The 16,875-nt window shown below is 46.7% G+C and overlaps 1 protein-coding gene across 3 annotated transcripts in view; it reads right to left on the bottom strand.

Annotated features, from left to right (window-relative positions):
- Eva1c (eva-1 homolog C) overlaps positions 1–16,875 on the bottom strand; it is a 75,751-nt gene that overhangs the window by 15,318 nt on the left and 43,558 nt on the right. For all 3 annotated transcript variants that reach the window (XM_021185198.3, XM_021185199.3, XM_021185200.3), the window contains one exon: positions 12,284–12,436. In XM_021185198.3, coding sequence (XP_021040857.1) covers positions 12,284–12,436 — 153 coding nt within the window. The remainder of the gene's footprint in view (positions 1–12,283; positions 12,437–16,875) is intronic.

The following is a 16,875-nucleotide window of genomic DNA, read 5'->3' as shown; positions in this document are numbered from 1 at the left end:
GTTTTTCCATACTACTTTCTTGTTGCTTTGTGAGTTGTGTGCATGAAGCTTAGTAGGTAGATTAAAAACATTGTTCAAGGACTGGAGAAATGGCTCAACAACTAAGAGTCTCTGCTGCTCTTCCAGAGGACCTAAGTTTGGTTGCTCACACTGAGACCTTGACACCCTCTTCTGGTCTTCTTGGATATTGCACACACATGGCACCACACACACACACACACACACACACATACACACACACACAGAGACAGAGAGAGATACACATAAATTTTAAAAAATTGAAGTTGTTTCTTCGAAGCCACAATTCACATGTATACACAAAAGACTAAAACCAGACCCCTTTCCTCTAACTTCCCCTCTCTCACTAGTAAAGTCCTTGATTTTCCAGAGAACATGAATGGCTATGACTCTCCAGAGGGCACAGAGAGATGTGATCCTTGCAGAAGTTGCCTATACAAGGAAGACTGTGCCTGTATGAGCTTAAAATCTTAATCAGAGGTTTTAAATATACTAGTCTCATTATTTCTTTTACAAGTTATACAAGAGTTCATATTTTAAAATAAAAACAAAACAACACTGGAGAGGAAAATCCCCAGCAAATACTACTGGTCAGGAAGGAGACCTTCCCCGCCAGTTCATCTTTAAGAGCATCTTTCTGAGCCATGTGTAAAGGCATAGGCTCACAATCCCAGCACCCTGGAGGTGGAGCTGGAGAGCCAGATCAGCAGTTAACAGCACTGGCTGCTTTTGCAGGGGAGCTTGGTTGTGTTCCCACAGCATCCACACAGTGGCTCACAACTATCTGTAAGTCCAGTTCCAGGGATCTAATGCCTTCTTCTGATCTTTACAGGTACCAAGCAAACATGTCTATATACACAAGCAAAGCTCTTGTGCACATAAACTAAAATAGATAAATATAAAAAGATTAAAGCACTCTCTTTGCCACTTTTCTCTGTGTAAATATCTGTCCCCCTCAATGGGGTTACACATATGTAACTTTGCATGTGGCTCGTCCCCTTTATTAACATGTTTGGGAATATGCAAATAAGCTTTATTTAATTTCAGGCTTTTACTTTGAATTATGTGGATGTGTGAAGGTCAGCGTGTAGGTATGTGCGTGTAAACGCTGGTGCCTGTGGCGGCCAGAGGGGTTGGGCTGGTCCTGGGGCTTGAGTCCTTACACGCTCAAACCACTGGGCACTCTCTCTAACCTCATCAGCGTTGCTTTTAAAGGCTTCCCTGATTTTCATCCACTAGTAACACCCAGGGGAAACATCTGGGGGTTTTCCCAATTTTTAACACAGTAAGCAATGTCACGTTGAACCTGCTTAGAGCTAAATATTTGTAGGCAGATACGGGACTTTCCATGGGAATTCGTGCTCATCGATTGCTCTGTCAAAGATCTAAGGCATGAATGCTGTGACACATTGACAGGCTATTATTTAGGGAGACAGGACCATTGTGTACTGCTGATGGAAATGAATATTCTAGAAAGTGTATGTTCTCTTAGAGCGATGAAGACATGGATGCCTGACCATCTGTGGGGAAAAAAAACCTAGAGTTTTCTTTGGCCAGGGTTGCATGTTGCCTTGGCTGGCATAAAACTCAGTGTGCAGCTAAGGATGGCCTTGAACTTCTGCCCCTACTGCCTCCATCTCTCCAAGTCCTGTTATTACAGACATGCACCAACGTGCCCAGTTTATGCAATGCTGGAATCAAAGCCAGAGCGTGGTGCGTGCTGGGCAAGCTCCCCTCACTGAGCTCCATCCGTCGTCCATCCTGGATATAGACTTTTAGACTGGTAGAAGAAAGAAAACAACCCCCCAGATCTAAGCAGTGAGGACCACTGCTGACAGACTCTCAACGTCCTCGGTGCTTAGGCCACAGAACTTTCCCCCAAAGACTTTATCTCATCTCCAGAGACTTTATCCTAGCCGTGACCTCAGGAAGTGGCCAAGGTAATTCAGGTCTGACTCAGGGCTGGCTGGCTGTGCCTTTCTTGATGCTGAGCTCCGAACCATTCCCAGGATTTTGTCGTTTCTTTAAAGGTGGTTATTTCCCGCCCACATGGGTTTTGCTTCTGTTGCTGCCAGGTCCCCTCCTCCCCAATACATGTGATAACAAGATATTCCACCATTTAAATTCTTACTTTTTTTGGCAATTGTTTAACACTGGGTCTGAAGTTAATCACTCTTGCAAGCCTGTGTTTATTTAGATAATTGGGCTGGCTGCTCTTAAGTGGCCCTGTCTTGGCAGTGGAGAGTTCCTGGCACCTTGATCTTGGCTAAAAAGTCCAGGCCTGCCCACACTTGGCCTTGGGACAGCCTTAGCCCAGCCTTTGAGGTCCATTGTGTGGTTTTTCATTCTCTTATTAAGGAAGTAGCAAAATGCCTGGAGCCCACCCAGAAAATGTGACCATAGCAGGAAATGACACACCGAGGCGGAGGCACACCCTGGTGCCCGTTCTTTGGGAAGGCTCCCCTATCCCCAGCCCAGCTCAAGTTAAAGGGCTGCTTTGGCTGGCGCTCAGAAGGCCAGCGATGGCTCATTGAACTCACCCCTGTCTTTCCTTTTCCCTTCTACCAGATGAATTTTAGTGGTAACTGGCTCACTCCAAGATCTTTCAGAAATGCCTCTGGCTGGGCCACCCTCAACACAGAGAACTCAGACCTCATTCTGTCTGACCCCACAGAACTGTTAAGATGTCACTTTCCATTGTCAGTTATTAGCTGCAACTTCCTTCTTTAATATTCATTTGCTAGGGTAGCAGCAGTGCACCTCTCCCCCCAGGCACACACCCGGAAGCCTGCTTTTTGACAGTTGTGGAAGTTGGAAGTCCACGACTGAGGTGCCATCAGGGCTGGCTCCATGGAGCCTCTGGCTGGCTTGTCTGTCTTCATGTGGCTGTCACACTGCACATGCTGGGATCTTGGTTTCCTCTTATTATAAAGGCACAAATCAGATTGTTCAGGACCCGCTTGAATGACCCCACATGAACTTAACCTTTCCTTTAAAGGTCCTCTCCGTAAATATAGGCACATCTCAGGTACTGGCAGGAGGGGTTTCAGAGTGAGTCTTCCAAATAGTCCTCAAGTTTGCAGCCAGAGTACTCGCCAGGAATTTATGTCCATGAACGCCCTCTTCCCACAGGCACCAAGCCTGGTCTACACAGTATGGCAGAAGGGAGGTGGTTGGTCATAGACACCCATTCCCAGAAGAAGCCAGCAGCTACCCCTTCACGAAAGCACCCTGGGCCTGTGACCAACAACCAGTGCCAACCTCTCCCCCATCGGTGCCAACTTCCCCCTATCAGTTGGCCACCTTGGGAGTACAGCCCTCCAACCAGAGACGTAACCTCGGGAGGTCTCCCCGCACTAAAAGCCAGAAACTCTGCTCTCAGCTGCCCCTGAATCCCTGCCCCACCGAGGCTGCAAGATGATACGTGTTTTATCGAAGCCCATTAAGAGGTGGAGTGTTTTATTACAGAGCAATCGGAAGTGAATATGCAGGTTGATTTTTAGGAATGTGTGGTTGAGGTAGTGGATTTGGGACTGAGCGGTGGGCAGGACTTAGAGAGATGTTGCAGAGAATTTTGGAGAAAATTAAAAGGGTTTGGTAAAAAAAAAACTCAGTCTCCAGCGACCTCATACCCTCAAGTCAAGAGAGGCTCCAGTGTGGGCTGCCCCAGTTTAACCCTGGATGGATACAGTAGGCTAGATGTCCCCGCCTGACATGCCCCAGCCATTGATTTGGCATCAAGCAATACCCGGTTTCCCTTCTCTATGCTATGCCAAATGAATACAACTATCTGTGTGCATGAAACACATAGTAGTGGGAAGTTCTGTCCCATACAAACCCGGGCTATGCAACCAACTCTGACCACCTCGGCCCCTGCCTTTCCATGCTTGGCCACCATCTTCTCTGTGGTCCCAGAGCACAGTTGCAGGAGTGAGCACTCTCATGCCCCTGTACTCACTAAGAGAGTGTGTTCCATTGATTGCCAGGTACTGGGCATCCCTGCGGGTGCGTATCACAGCACAGTGGAAGCAATCCTATGGCTTTAAGTGTGGCACACACACATACTGAAATCTACCATGGGGGTGGGGAGGTCTCTCTCAGTCACCCAATCAGCTCCTCTAAAAACCAGTCTACAAATGACACACGCAGAACCAAAGTGGTCAGCACAAATAAAACTTAGGGCTACTAATAATAGTATTTTTAAAAAGGAGACTTGAGTTGGGAGTGAGACTGTTGGGAGATCCAGCGGGAGTTGAATGGAGGCAGCATGGGGTGGATAAGATCAGAATGTACTGTATACAAGGGTATGAACATTAGAAATAATTAAAAAAAATGCTATTTAAAGAAGCCAATAGCCTGGTCAATGTAGCATGTGGGATATTTATAGTAGAAAAACCATTCAAGGGTCATTTACTCTCTACTCTGCCAAGAGCTTAAAAAATTATGAACTCAGTCAATTAATCAGTCAATCAGTCAATCAAGGGGAGGAACCAGGAGAAAGGCTAGAAACAATGTATACCAGTACAATGTACACATTGTATATACATCCATAATCCAAAGAAAGCAAATTAAAGCGATACTATGGAAACCTTCAGGAAAATCCGACCACCAAAGTTGCAGGGCAACCCAAAAGTTGTGCCTCACTATTTACATATGCAAATTGGTACACTAGTGCTTGTCAGAACAAACTGGTAAGTTTATACATATAAGGCAGGAAACACTGTGATGATATAAACAAGCCCCACCCACTTCTGATATAAAACATGTGGGAATTTATTCCAAAGAAATAGCCCATTAAAAAAAAACCCTACCAGCACACACTCGCCTACAAAATGTGTTCTGAAACTCAGAAACACAAAACCCTCCCCACAAGGAATCAACCCTCTAAGCAAGATGGTAGGCAGTGTTGGTGCCTTCTTGGCCCCATGGACAAAGACCCTTGCTATAAAGTTAAGGGAAAGGAGGCCAAAAGATAATTACAAACTTTATTCTTAGCCATCTGGACTTAGAAGAAATCCAGAAAAATAAGTATCTTGTCATTTGATGGTCAAAGCTGTAGCTGAGTCTTATTATTACTATTTATTACTGTTTGATGTTGCTATTGTGTTTGTGCCAAAGACAATGACGATGTTTTTAAAAGTCTGAGAAGTATCTTCCTCTGAGTCTTTGAATGCTGAAGCCATGCTGAGCTATTGGGGAAGCCAGAATGGTCTGTGACCACTATGTGCCTGACAGGCCATCGCATCTCCACCAAAGCACGGGCTCGCAGAGGGGTGTGCTGAGTCTAAAGCACATGGACCTGCCAGACTTCAGCTCATATGCATAGGAAAATACACAAATGAATCTGGAAAGCCAGATGCTCTGGGACGCCAACCCCAGAGCTCCCCTTTACAGGGCCCTGATGAGAACCAGCTCTCAGCTCTCCTGCACTCATCCTTCTGAGCCAGCGCCAGGTCTAGGGTAAAGGCCAAATGCGCCTTCCCCCTTCTTCAAAGCCATGTGCCTGGGCTGCAGGAATGTCTGGGAACAGAGCGGAGATCACACACACACACTCACACACACACACACACACACACCACACACACACACACTGACAGCCTGTGGCCCGGATGTGGCCTTGTAGGCATGTTGTCTTTGGCTTATTCGGTGTTTTAAAAGTTGGAACATTTCACATTAAAAAACAACAACTGGATTTCCAGCATCTTAGAAGAGCTTAGAGGCTGTGATAACACAGAGCCCACATCCCAGCCTGTAATCCAGAGCCAAGAATGGGCACCGAGCCAGGCTTACAAGGGGCCCTGATTCATTCACCCACCAAAGGTTCACAGGGCACCCATCCTGTGACAGGCGACACTCTGGTTGCTGACACAGTCCCTGCAGAGCTCAGCCTCTGGGACGAAGAGCCACCTACTTATTCCATGGAAGTTTTTACTGTGAAGGCAGAGTTCGTAACAACAAGGCTCTGTTCGGGCAGGTGGTAGGGAGATCTCTCTGGTGTCCGTCAAGGTGGCTCCAAAGAGGTGTGACAGAGCTGGCTACATATGGTGACAGAACAGCCAGAAGTCATGAGGGAAGGGGATAGAGAGGTACAGGACCACAGCTGGCTTCTGTGTCTAGTTACAATGGGCAGAGTACAGGATTTTACACAGTGGGGGTGTGGCCTGCTTAACTTAGGTGAAACCTTCCAGATGCTGCTCACTGGAGAAGGGAGGGAACCCCATGGTCCAGATGAGAGAAGCCCAGAGTGGGCTGGGAGTCAAGAGGCCAGACTGGAGATAAGCAGTCACTAGGGTCAGGTAGGAGGTGGATGGGCCACCTGGGGACAGGAAGTGTGTTTTGTCAGTTGGGTGACAAAGTTTATTTATACAAAAGGGACAAACTGAGAAGTTTCTAGGGAGTATCTTCCAGGTGCATGCAGCAACTGTGATGAACTGTGATGAACAGTACACCTGTCCGAAAAGCAAAGGTTTCTTAGCATCCAGATTGTCAAAGAAATGTATTAGCCAGCAAAGGCTAGTGTCTTCTAAGAGATTTATTTATTCTTACTTTACGAATGTGAGTCAAAATGAATACATGTATGAACACCATTTTTAAATTTGGGGAAGGTGGGCAGAGGGGTGAGATGCACGCCTGAAAAGGCAGAGGTCAACATTAGGTGTCTTTCTGACAAAATCTCTCTCTCTAAATCCAGATCTCATCAGTTAGCTAGACTGGCTGGCCCCCAACGCCCAGGTACCCTCCTGTCTCTGCCTCCCAGTCCTGGGCTTTCAGAGGTGCACCCTCACATTTGACTTTTTCTAATGAGATTACTAGGGACCAGAACTCAGGCCCTCTCAGGTCCTCAGGCTTGCGTATCATTTCACCACCAAGCCTTCTCCCCAGCTTTGCATGCCTGGCTCTGCCCCGAGGGATGAGTACAGACTTGAGGCTTCCATGTTTAGTCCTCAGGAGCTCCTACCTTCCTTGGAGACCTTCCCACTGTAGCACTGAGAGAAGAAAGGCTTTAGGGGTCATTGGTGCAGCTGCGAGCTTCATCTTCATTGCTGCATGTGCTGGGGACACTGTGCCCAAGAACTTGGTGAGGGACAGGGTCAACGGGTCACTTTGGCCAGAGCTTAAAGTCTTTGTTCTCATACTCTAAACAGGGGCAAGATCTTCAAGCCACAGATCTTCTGTATCTGCCAGGTTATCATTGGTGTTGCAGCTCTGGGCTGCCCTGAGGATTCCTCCGGCTCTTAAGGGGAACCTGGGGTCTACTGTTTCAATTGGTTGGTTTCTCTTCCCAGGCAGTGTGCTTCCCACCTAGCTCCCTTGGAACGGGAATGTCTGAATGTCTGTAGCCACCTAGCGAGCACAGAGCCTTCAGCCAGTGGATCTGCCTTTTTGGCTGAATATTTGTGTGCTCTGAAGAACAGCTGGGGCAGTTGCTTGCTGTGGATCCCTAAGACACATGTTAGATTTAATAAGCCTGAGAAACAGGGCATCCTTCACCCAGGTTAAGAAATGATGTCGAGCCATTGGAGTAGCTGAGGGAGTGAAGGGGCCTGTCACCAAGCCTGATGACCAGAGTTTGATTCCTGGGACCCGCTGGGTAGGAGGAGGGAGTCAACGCCCACGCGCCGCTCCTTACCACTGCAAATGCACAATTATACAATGAATAAACAAATGTAGAAAATGTTCTTTAAAAGAAACGGTGTATGGAAAGAGGCCTGGGAGAACGCATAAAGGTAGAGCCCACGGCATCCTGCCTGTGAATCCTCTCTTGAACAGCAAAAAAGCTGAGAGGATTTTGATATTAAGGGTACCCTTGTCCAGCCACAGGATGTAGCTCATCCTTAACAGCAAGCCTAAGAATGGAAGGTGCCTACACAGCCCAGGCCATGGTCCCATCTTCTAATTCAATAGGCATGGAGACATTGAAGAGAGAAACTCCCACATCTCCTGTCTCATGGTCAAAGTGATTTGAGAGAGAGGGCTGAATCAGTCACTCAGGGATCACTCGGCAATGGAGTAGCGAGTGGAGCCATTAACAATCGGAACTGACCCTTACAGGTGCCTTTTGGCCCACTTGGGAATCACGCAGGTGACACAGAAGGCTGGCTCCTTATCTAGAAAAGAATAGCTGAGAGCGCTGGTGCCTTTGTGACCTGCCAGGACTGCCCCGTGACAGATGTCCACCATTCTCAAGAGGAAAGCATATGGGTCAATGAAATGGCTCAGCAAGTAAAGGCTCTTGCTGCCCAGCCTGCCAACCTGAGCTTAGTTACTGGGGCCCATGCAAATAGCCCTTCCCATATAACTAGACACAATAAGAAAGAAAGGGGGATTTCCCAGGACATTGCATATGTGCCACTCTTATTACAATTTTTAGCGACTATAATGAAATATAGATGGTGTAACTTTAAAGAAAAGAGGTCTATTTTGATTCACAGCCCAACTGCAAGGTACATACTGAATTATAGCCTTCTTAATGGCATGAAGAAGCATGGGGCTTCACACAGCTTCACACACAAGTGTGTGCCTCTTCTGATCTCTCTCTCTCTCTCTCTCTTTCTCTCTCCCCTTCCTCTTCCACAGCCACCAGCCTTGAATCATATACTCTCTCTACTCCAATGACTCTACCTAACCCTAAACACTGTCCAAAGGTCCACTTCTAAATAGCATAGTGAGATTCACCCTCTTCCTTCTTGACCCCCTCCAGTGGGGAGTTTCAGCATATGAGCCCTGAGGGGGCACACTGAAATTATATGTAAACCACAGCAACCCTTCCCTGTCCACCTCACAATGCAAAATCCCATGCTCCTGTCCACAAGAGTCCTATAGCCTTAGCTTAGTCTGACAGTCGTTTAAAAGCCCCAAGGCTCAGCCGAGACTCACACTGACTCTCTGCAGTTGTAAACCTGTACAGTCAGAACAAGTTCCATTTTCCAAGGGTGAAACAGGGGTAGTGTTGCTGTTCCAAAGGAAGGGATGGAAAAGTGGGGAAGAATACTCAGCCCAAAGCAAGACTGAAATCCTGCAGGGCAAACACTAAACCCTAACGTGCCAAGACCAGCCTCTCTCACATACTGTGAGGGGAGGAGGTTCCTGCGCCTTGCCATGGCTTCTTGCCCACAGGACTGCTCTCCTGCAGCCTTCCTCACTGAACGCTGCAGGTACCCATGAATATACCTTTCTCAGATACGCACAGCCCAAACTCTGAGGAAGGCGAGGGAGAGTAGAACTGAATGAGACCTGGGAGGCCTATGCAAAGGAGGAAAAAACAGGGTAGACAAAAACTTAGACCAGAGGAGGCCCTCTAGAACTGCCTACAGGCACTCCAGAAAGTCTGAGATGAACTGCGGCTTTTTATAAGCTACCCCTAACAGACAGTGTGTGAGAAAGTCTGCAAATTAACAGAGCTCTCAATGGTGAGGTGTAAAGGTCCACATGACTTGTACAGTTGAGGCTCCTCCTGGCTTCCTCTCTTGTGAATACATTTTTTTTTTTCGAGGCAGGGTTTCTCTGTGTAGCCCTGGCTGGCCTTGAACTCACAGAAACCTGTCTGCCTTTGTCTCTCAAGTGCTGGGATCAAAGGCGTGCACTGCCCCTGCTCAGTTGAATGCATTCTTAATCAATTCCTTCACTTTGCTTGCTTCTAACCACACCCAAATCCTTGTTCCAGACATGAGAGGCAGGGCACCCCAGCAGATACCCACCAAACTCCTGCACCCATCAATATCAGCTACATTAGACCATGCCTCACCTGGGGGCTTTCCACGGGGGCTCCAACCCCATGGGTCACTTCTCCCAGGGTTCCCTCTGAAACCTCAGGGGAAGCCACCATGGCGCCACAGCTGCACTCCTGAAATGCCAGCCTGGCCCGGATGCCAAGGGCCAGCACCCAGGAGCTGCACACAGACCTGTTTGACTCCAGGCCTTTTTCCAGTTGTTCTGACATCAGCAATTGGCTGGCTTCTGTCCACACTAATCTCTCTAGCAAGTGTTTTTCCAGCCACACCTTTATAGCTTGTTCTTTGGTTCTTCCTTGGCCAGACTGAGAGTTTTAAAAATCTTTCCCTTTGGTCCTGAGTTTTACTATAAATCTGACTAAAAGCAGCTAGTAATGGCCACACAGCAGCAAGAATCTTTGTTGATCTGAAATCCCAGCAAATAAACGATCATCTTTACACATGGTGCTCCATGGAGTTTTAGGGGGTGGACCCCATACAGCGGGGTTCTTTGCTCTTTCCTTCCTTCTTTCCTTCCTTCCTTCCTTCCTTCCTTCCTTCCTTCCTTCCTTCCTTCCTTCCTTCCTTCCCTCCCTCCCTCCCTCCCTCCCTCCCTCCTTCCTTCCTTCCTTCCCTCCCTCCTTCCTTCCTTCCTTTTTTCTTTCTTTCCTTCCTTCCTTCCTTCCTTCCTTCCTTCCTTCCTTCCTTTTTTCTTCCCTTCCTTCCTTCCTTCCTTCCTTTCTTTCTTTCTTTCTTTCTTTCTTTCTTTCTTTCTTTCTCTCTCTCTCTCTCTCTCTCTCTTTCTTTCTCTCTTTCTCTCTCTTCCTTCCTTTCTTCCTTCCTTTCTTCCTTCCTTTCTTCCTTCCTTCCTTTCTTTCTTTCTTTCTTTCTTTCTTTCTTTCTTTCTTTCTTTCTTTCTTTCAAAGATATATTGTTATATGTAAATACACTGTAGCTGTCTTCAGACAAAACAGAAGAGGGAGTCAGTCATTACAGATGGTTGTGAGCCACCACATAGTTTCTGGGATTTGAACTCAGAACCTTTGGAAGAACAGTCAGTGCTCTTAATCGCTGAGCCATCTCTCCAGCCCCCTTTGCTATTTCATATAAGAATTACATCCTTATTTTCTAAGAGGCTCCCCGATTCCATCTAGAACTAATTTGCTAGTCTCTTTTGAACCATCTCCAAGAACAGGCCAGTAGTATTTTCCTTATATCAATATAAACTCTCTCCAACCCATTTCTCCAGACTCCTCTGACCTCTGCCCATTATCCAGTTTCAACACTACTTCCACATTCTCAGATATAGATACAGTAAAAACCCCATATACTTTCAGTGCAGAGTTTCTGCATTAGCTTCATATTTTATTGTAACAAAATACCTGAACCAAGTAACATTGTAAAGAAAAAAGGCTTATTGTGGCTCATGGCTTCAGTCCCAGGGCAGCAGCCTGTATCTAACAATGATCTTGCTGGCAGTTTCTAGACAGCACGGGGTACCACATAACAAGAGACAGGAATGTCTCTTCTGCTCTCACCTCTTGTTTTTTATTTATTTATTTTATGAATGTGAGTACACTGTAGCTGTCTTCAGACACACCAGAAGAGGGCATTGGATTCCATTACAGATGGTTGTGAGCCACTATGTGGTTGCTGGGATTTGAACTCAGGACCTTTGGAAGACCAGTCAGTGCTCTTAACCCCTGAGCCATCTCTCCAGCCCCTCTCACCTTTCTTATAAAGGATGCAGGGGGCTCCATAATGATAACCTTATCTGCTTTTAATCACCTCCAAAATTCAGGCCTCCAAATGCCTCTATTAACATATTCCTAGCATTTTAATATGGATATTTTTTCCCATCAGAGATTAAACTTTAGCAAATGATCCTTGGAAGACTTACAAGCTACATCCAAACACCATACCATAAAGGCCTTCAAGGCATGTGCTCCTAGCAACAATACAGTATGCTATATGTTTATAGCATATATTATAGGTGTAATATTATAGAAGGTATTATAAACAATCTTTTGACACTGGGACATGGCATTGATGTCCACAGATGTGTTCGGCCCTTTTCACATCTATATTAGGATGTGTGTGGCTGATGGACATCAAGGTGGACACTCCTGGTAACAAAGGAACTATACCTTCACCTGTTGAAGAGAGGAACTTTCCCCCTAGGTATTTCCCACTTGCGTTTGGGCTAACTCGCAACTGCAGAACTTGTGCACACGGAGAGCCAGCCTTATCCGCTCCTTCCTCTTCTGTTTACTTATGGCCTCCTTCTGCAGTGCTGGAAGGCCACTCTGTGACGGTGTAGATTATTGGCCGATGAGTTCCCAGTGCCTAGAACAGGCCCTGCATACAGCAGGTGCTCACTATTTTCTCTGTGTAGCATGACTGAACCACTAAGAGATTCAGGACTATGGGGTAGAGAGGCCCTTATAGCCCCCTGACTTCCCCTCTCATGCCGGTACAAGCCACATTTCATTACTGACCCAGGAACACAATCCACTCAGACAACAACCTAATTACAGCCAAATATAATCACCTACCGAAGGGGGGCAGCAGCTCTGCCCCAGAGGAGCAGATGTCTCTTTGCTGGGTCCTCCGGCCATAGGCGGCGGAGTAGATGTTGAGGAACTTGGACTCATGGCAATGTAGCTTCAGCTCCTGGTTTTCACACACTGTCTTGTTTTTCAACTCATCTGGAGAGGAAGCAGAACCCGGTGACAGATTAGCCTCGTTGAGGAGGGATGGCAGCGAACCCAACAGCAAGCGCAGCGGGGCTGGCGGCGCATGCCCACTGTCTCGGCACTAGGGAGGTGCCTGCAGGAGGACCGGAAGCCCAGGAAAATCCTCACACTCCCAGATGTACAGCACGCGTGAGACCGTGGGAATATATGAGACTCTGCTTTTTTTTTTTTAAAGTGGGGGGATGGCTTTTAATATAATCAACCCCCTAATTCACCTGCAGGTGGATTTCTGTGATTTTAGGTAATCCACAACCAATGATTGGTACGACAGCTTGGTAATAATAAACAGAAAATTCTAGAAGTAAACGTTTCCTAAATTACAAACATCCCTATTCCCAGTGGTATGCCACACTCTTCTGCAATTGGGCTCTGTCTAGACAAGACATGAGTCCTGCCTTTGCCCAGCAGCTCCACCCTGTGTATGCTACCTGACCATTAGTCCCTTGGTTTAGTGTCTTACTTATCAGATCTATTATCAAAATATTGAAATATTTATATTCAAATGACCCTGATTTTACTTCCTAACAGCCCCAAAGTACAAAAATGTTAATGGTGGCAATTTTATTATAACCATGGTTATAACTTTTTTTATTAGTTGTTACAGATCTCTCACTGTGCCTAATTTACAAACTTTATCATTGTTGTGTATCTATATAAAAGTCATAGTCTACATAGGGTTTGATAATATCTGTGGCTTCAGGTATCCACAAGTCCACTTGGAGCATGCCCCTCCGGATAAGAGGAAAGGATTATAAATTTTAGCGGGGAGGGCATTCCAGGCAGTTGTCCAGCCTGATCCCTACAGGCCACACGTAGCTAGTTACGAATGCAGCCGACACAAAACCAGGGCTCACTTTGCAGATGATAATGTCATGCTGCAGTTGTAAAAGGTTGAGCATGCCTATGAGTGTGATTGACACACAATTAGAGCAATAGCCAGGCTGTCGGTGTGCACAAGATTCCCATCTTCTCCAGGAAGAACCAGTGAATAAGGGCAGAGGAATGCAAGGTCATAGCACAGGTTTGAAAGACCCCTGACCGGCTCACTGCAGTCTCAGCGTGAGATTTTACACTGAAATCTGAGGAAAAGTTTGTCTCCTTCTACATAAAGAGACCACTGACTCTCGGACTTGGGGTGCTGTCTTTTTGGTGAGCCGAGTCTCTCTCCAGTGGTAGGTATTTTCTGCACTGTGTCTGAGTACGTGCTCAATCTTACTAACACTGACGTTTCACTTGACGTCAAAGACCCAGGGTGACAGCTGACATTTGATGCATAAAACATGGGAGCCACGTCTGAGAGCTTTTGCAGTCAGAACGTGTTCAGAATGCCTGCCAGGAACAAAGAGCCTCCAAAGCAGAGGTGGAAGAAACTGGCACCACCAAACTTCAACATGAACCTTTTTGTTTGCTTGTTTGTTTTTTCTTTGAGATAGTTACTATATAGGTCAGGCTAGACTTAAACACACTGTGTACCTCAGGCTGGCCTTGAATTGTGCCTCAACCACCCAAGTACTGAGATGCAAGGCCTGTGTTACCATATCAGCTTTAAAAATAAGACTAATTCATTCTCTCTCTCTCTCTCTTCCCTTCTCTCCCTCCCTCTCTTTCATATCTCTGACTCTTTTTCTATAAGTTAGCATTTAAAAATATTACAAAGTGTTTATTTTATTTATTTAATGTGTATGAGTGCTTTGCCTGCATGTATGTATGTATGTATGCATGTATGCATGTATTATGTATGTATGTATGCATGCATGTATGTGCACTACATGTGTACTTAGAGCCGGCAGAGTCCAGAAGATCCCTTGATACTGGAGTTACAGACTGTCCTGAGTCTCCATATGGGTGCTGGAAATTGAACCCAGGACCTCTGGAAGAACAACAGTGCTTTTAATTGTGGAGCCATTTCTCCAATCCCGGCTATTACAATACTTTTAAAAGCACACCATGGAATAAATATTAGCCATGGCTCTTTGATTAACAAAAGCTCGGTCATTCAATGGCAGCAAACCCCACTGGAGGCAACAGGATACCCATGTGTAAGGCCACCAGATGCCCTGCTCCAACCACATGTCCTACAGCAGAGAAGACCGGTGCATGTCATGTTGCTTCCTACTGTGTTGTATGGAGTTTCCCGATTCTTTGCTAATGTGTAGGCTGTCACCTAAGAGCACAGTTTTGGGTTCTAAAGGAGCAGGGGCCTCCTAGCATGACTGCTGCTCTCTAAGAGGAACAGAGTTCCGGTTGGAGCTGCTCTGAGATCTGAACAGCCTCCCAAGGGTGAGTCACCGACACACCTGCTAAGAGCCTGCAGGAGCCTGGGAAGGCAGAGGCAGGACTCTGCTCAGAGCCAAGTAGAGAGCCATGCCCGCACCCCCTTTCTTCTAAACAGCCCTGGCCTAAAAAGAACTATGTCCAAATAAACCCACGGCGAGTTAAAAAGTCATCAGGTTGAAAATACAGATGTCACTTTTTTTTTGCCAGAGTTTTTTTTCCTTAAAAAAAAAAAAAGATACATTTAACACACCTAAGCTACAAACACATTGTAGCTTCTCCTCTCGATCAAATGACCAATTGGAGGCCAGTGAGATGCTAAGCCTGATGACCTGAGATGGATCCCTGGTACCCATGCATTGGAGGGAGAGAGCCGACTCTTGCAAATCATTCTCTGCCCTCCACATACCTACCCTGGCATGCTCCCTTCCCCCTCGCTCCAGTGATGGTTTTAAAGGGCCAACTGGAAGCTGCAGCCAGAAGCTCCTGCCAAGTGTTGCTAGGAAGGAAAATGTTGCATGTAGATAGCTCAGGGAAACACAAAAATTTACAGTTCTCTGGGTTCAATCACCTACCACCATAATAGATATATAATAGATACATAATAGATACATAATAGATACATAATAGATACATAATAGATACATAATAGATACATAATAGATACATAATAGATACATATTCAAGTCTCGCCCTCCCCTAACGCACATCACTTAGCGTCTGGACCAGTTCACGTTCACATCTCAGCACTGGGCTGTCAAAGGTCGGAGGGGCAGCAATCTGCAGTTGACAGGACTAGCTTGATCCTGGCCTTGCTCACAACCGCCCCTGCAAGGGGATGTTAAAATTGAAACGGGCGGGCGCTTGGTGACTCAGAGTGTGTCCTCCGACTCCTCTGTCCTGACAGTGTACCACGTCATCACCAGCTCCCAGGACACATCCCCATCTCTGCCCTAGGAACCTCACTGCTTGTCTGAATGCACATCAGCAACCAGAACTAATTAGCCTGTTTATTGGCATCCTAGCCAGCCGTGACTCTGCTCAACTCCATCACAGGCCTGTGCTAGGCATGTTACAAACAACAGCAGCCTGCACGTCAGGGACATTTCTCCACTGCACAGCTGAGCAATGGAGTCTTCTGAAAGCAACTGCCCAAGATCACACAGCAACCTATCCAGAACTGCTTAGATATAAGGCTGCCCTGCGGCCAAATTCCCTGAAGGAGTGAAGGAAGGGGCAGGTGGGGGGGGAGCTGGGGGAGGTGGCACACTCTGCAGGCCTGCCGGTAAACTAACTCCAAAACCCATCTAGAAAACCAACACCGAGCTGGGTGTGGTGGCGCACACCTTTAATCCCAGCGTTTGGGAGGCAGAGGCAGGTGGATTTCTGAGTTCGAGGCCAGCCTGGTCTACAAAGTGAGTTCCAGGACAGCCAGGGCTATACAGAGAAACCCTGTCTCAACAAACAAACAAACAAACAAAAAACAAAAAAACAACAACAAAAAAAAAAGAAGAAGAAAAAAAAAAAAGAAAAGAAAAGAAAAGCAACACTGGTGTGTAGCATTTGCCAGTTTCCCTGATGTCAATAACCTTGTCATGTGGACTTCTCAGAACACGAAACTGGGGAGAGACGGACTGCTCTGTATAGCAGCACCAGACTCATGGATCGCTCTGCACGACAGCATCGGGTGCAGCTGTGATGCAAGGATCAAAGCAGAGCAAGGACCAGGCCACATAGTCTCCAGGCTTCATGCATCCCCCTGGGGCAGCCAGAGTGGGGCTTTACCTACCCTGCACCTCCTGGTGTAAACATTGCCCTGGTTTGTCTCCTCTGAATTCATGCTTGTGTACAATTCCCATTGGGATTATAGGACGGCGGGAACTTAATGTAACTGTGGTGTTTAGAGAGGGGACCTTTAAGTATTAGGACTAGAAAAGGCTTAACCACCGTGGTGCGAGGCTGGGACACATCCGTGTTCTGTGTGTCCAGTCTATACCACTCACAGTCTCACCACCCAGTTCTCCGGTTGCAGGCAGTCGGAATGACTGCTTTTGAAAGGAATATTTGCTTTCATTACGGAGGTGGGAACTAGGGGTAGAGAAAAGGAAGCCAAACCT

The sequence above is a fragment of the Mus caroli genome, unplaced genomic scaffold (assembly GCF_978045245.1).
Source record: "Mus caroli unplaced genomic scaffold, Mus_caroli_1 scaffold_17, whole genome shotgun sequence".
Lineage (NCBI taxonomy): Eukaryota > Metazoa > Chordata > Mammalia > Rodentia > Muridae > Mus > Mus caroli.
Note: the sequence above shows the minus strand (reverse complement) of the source record. Positions and strands in the feature narration are given on the sequence as shown.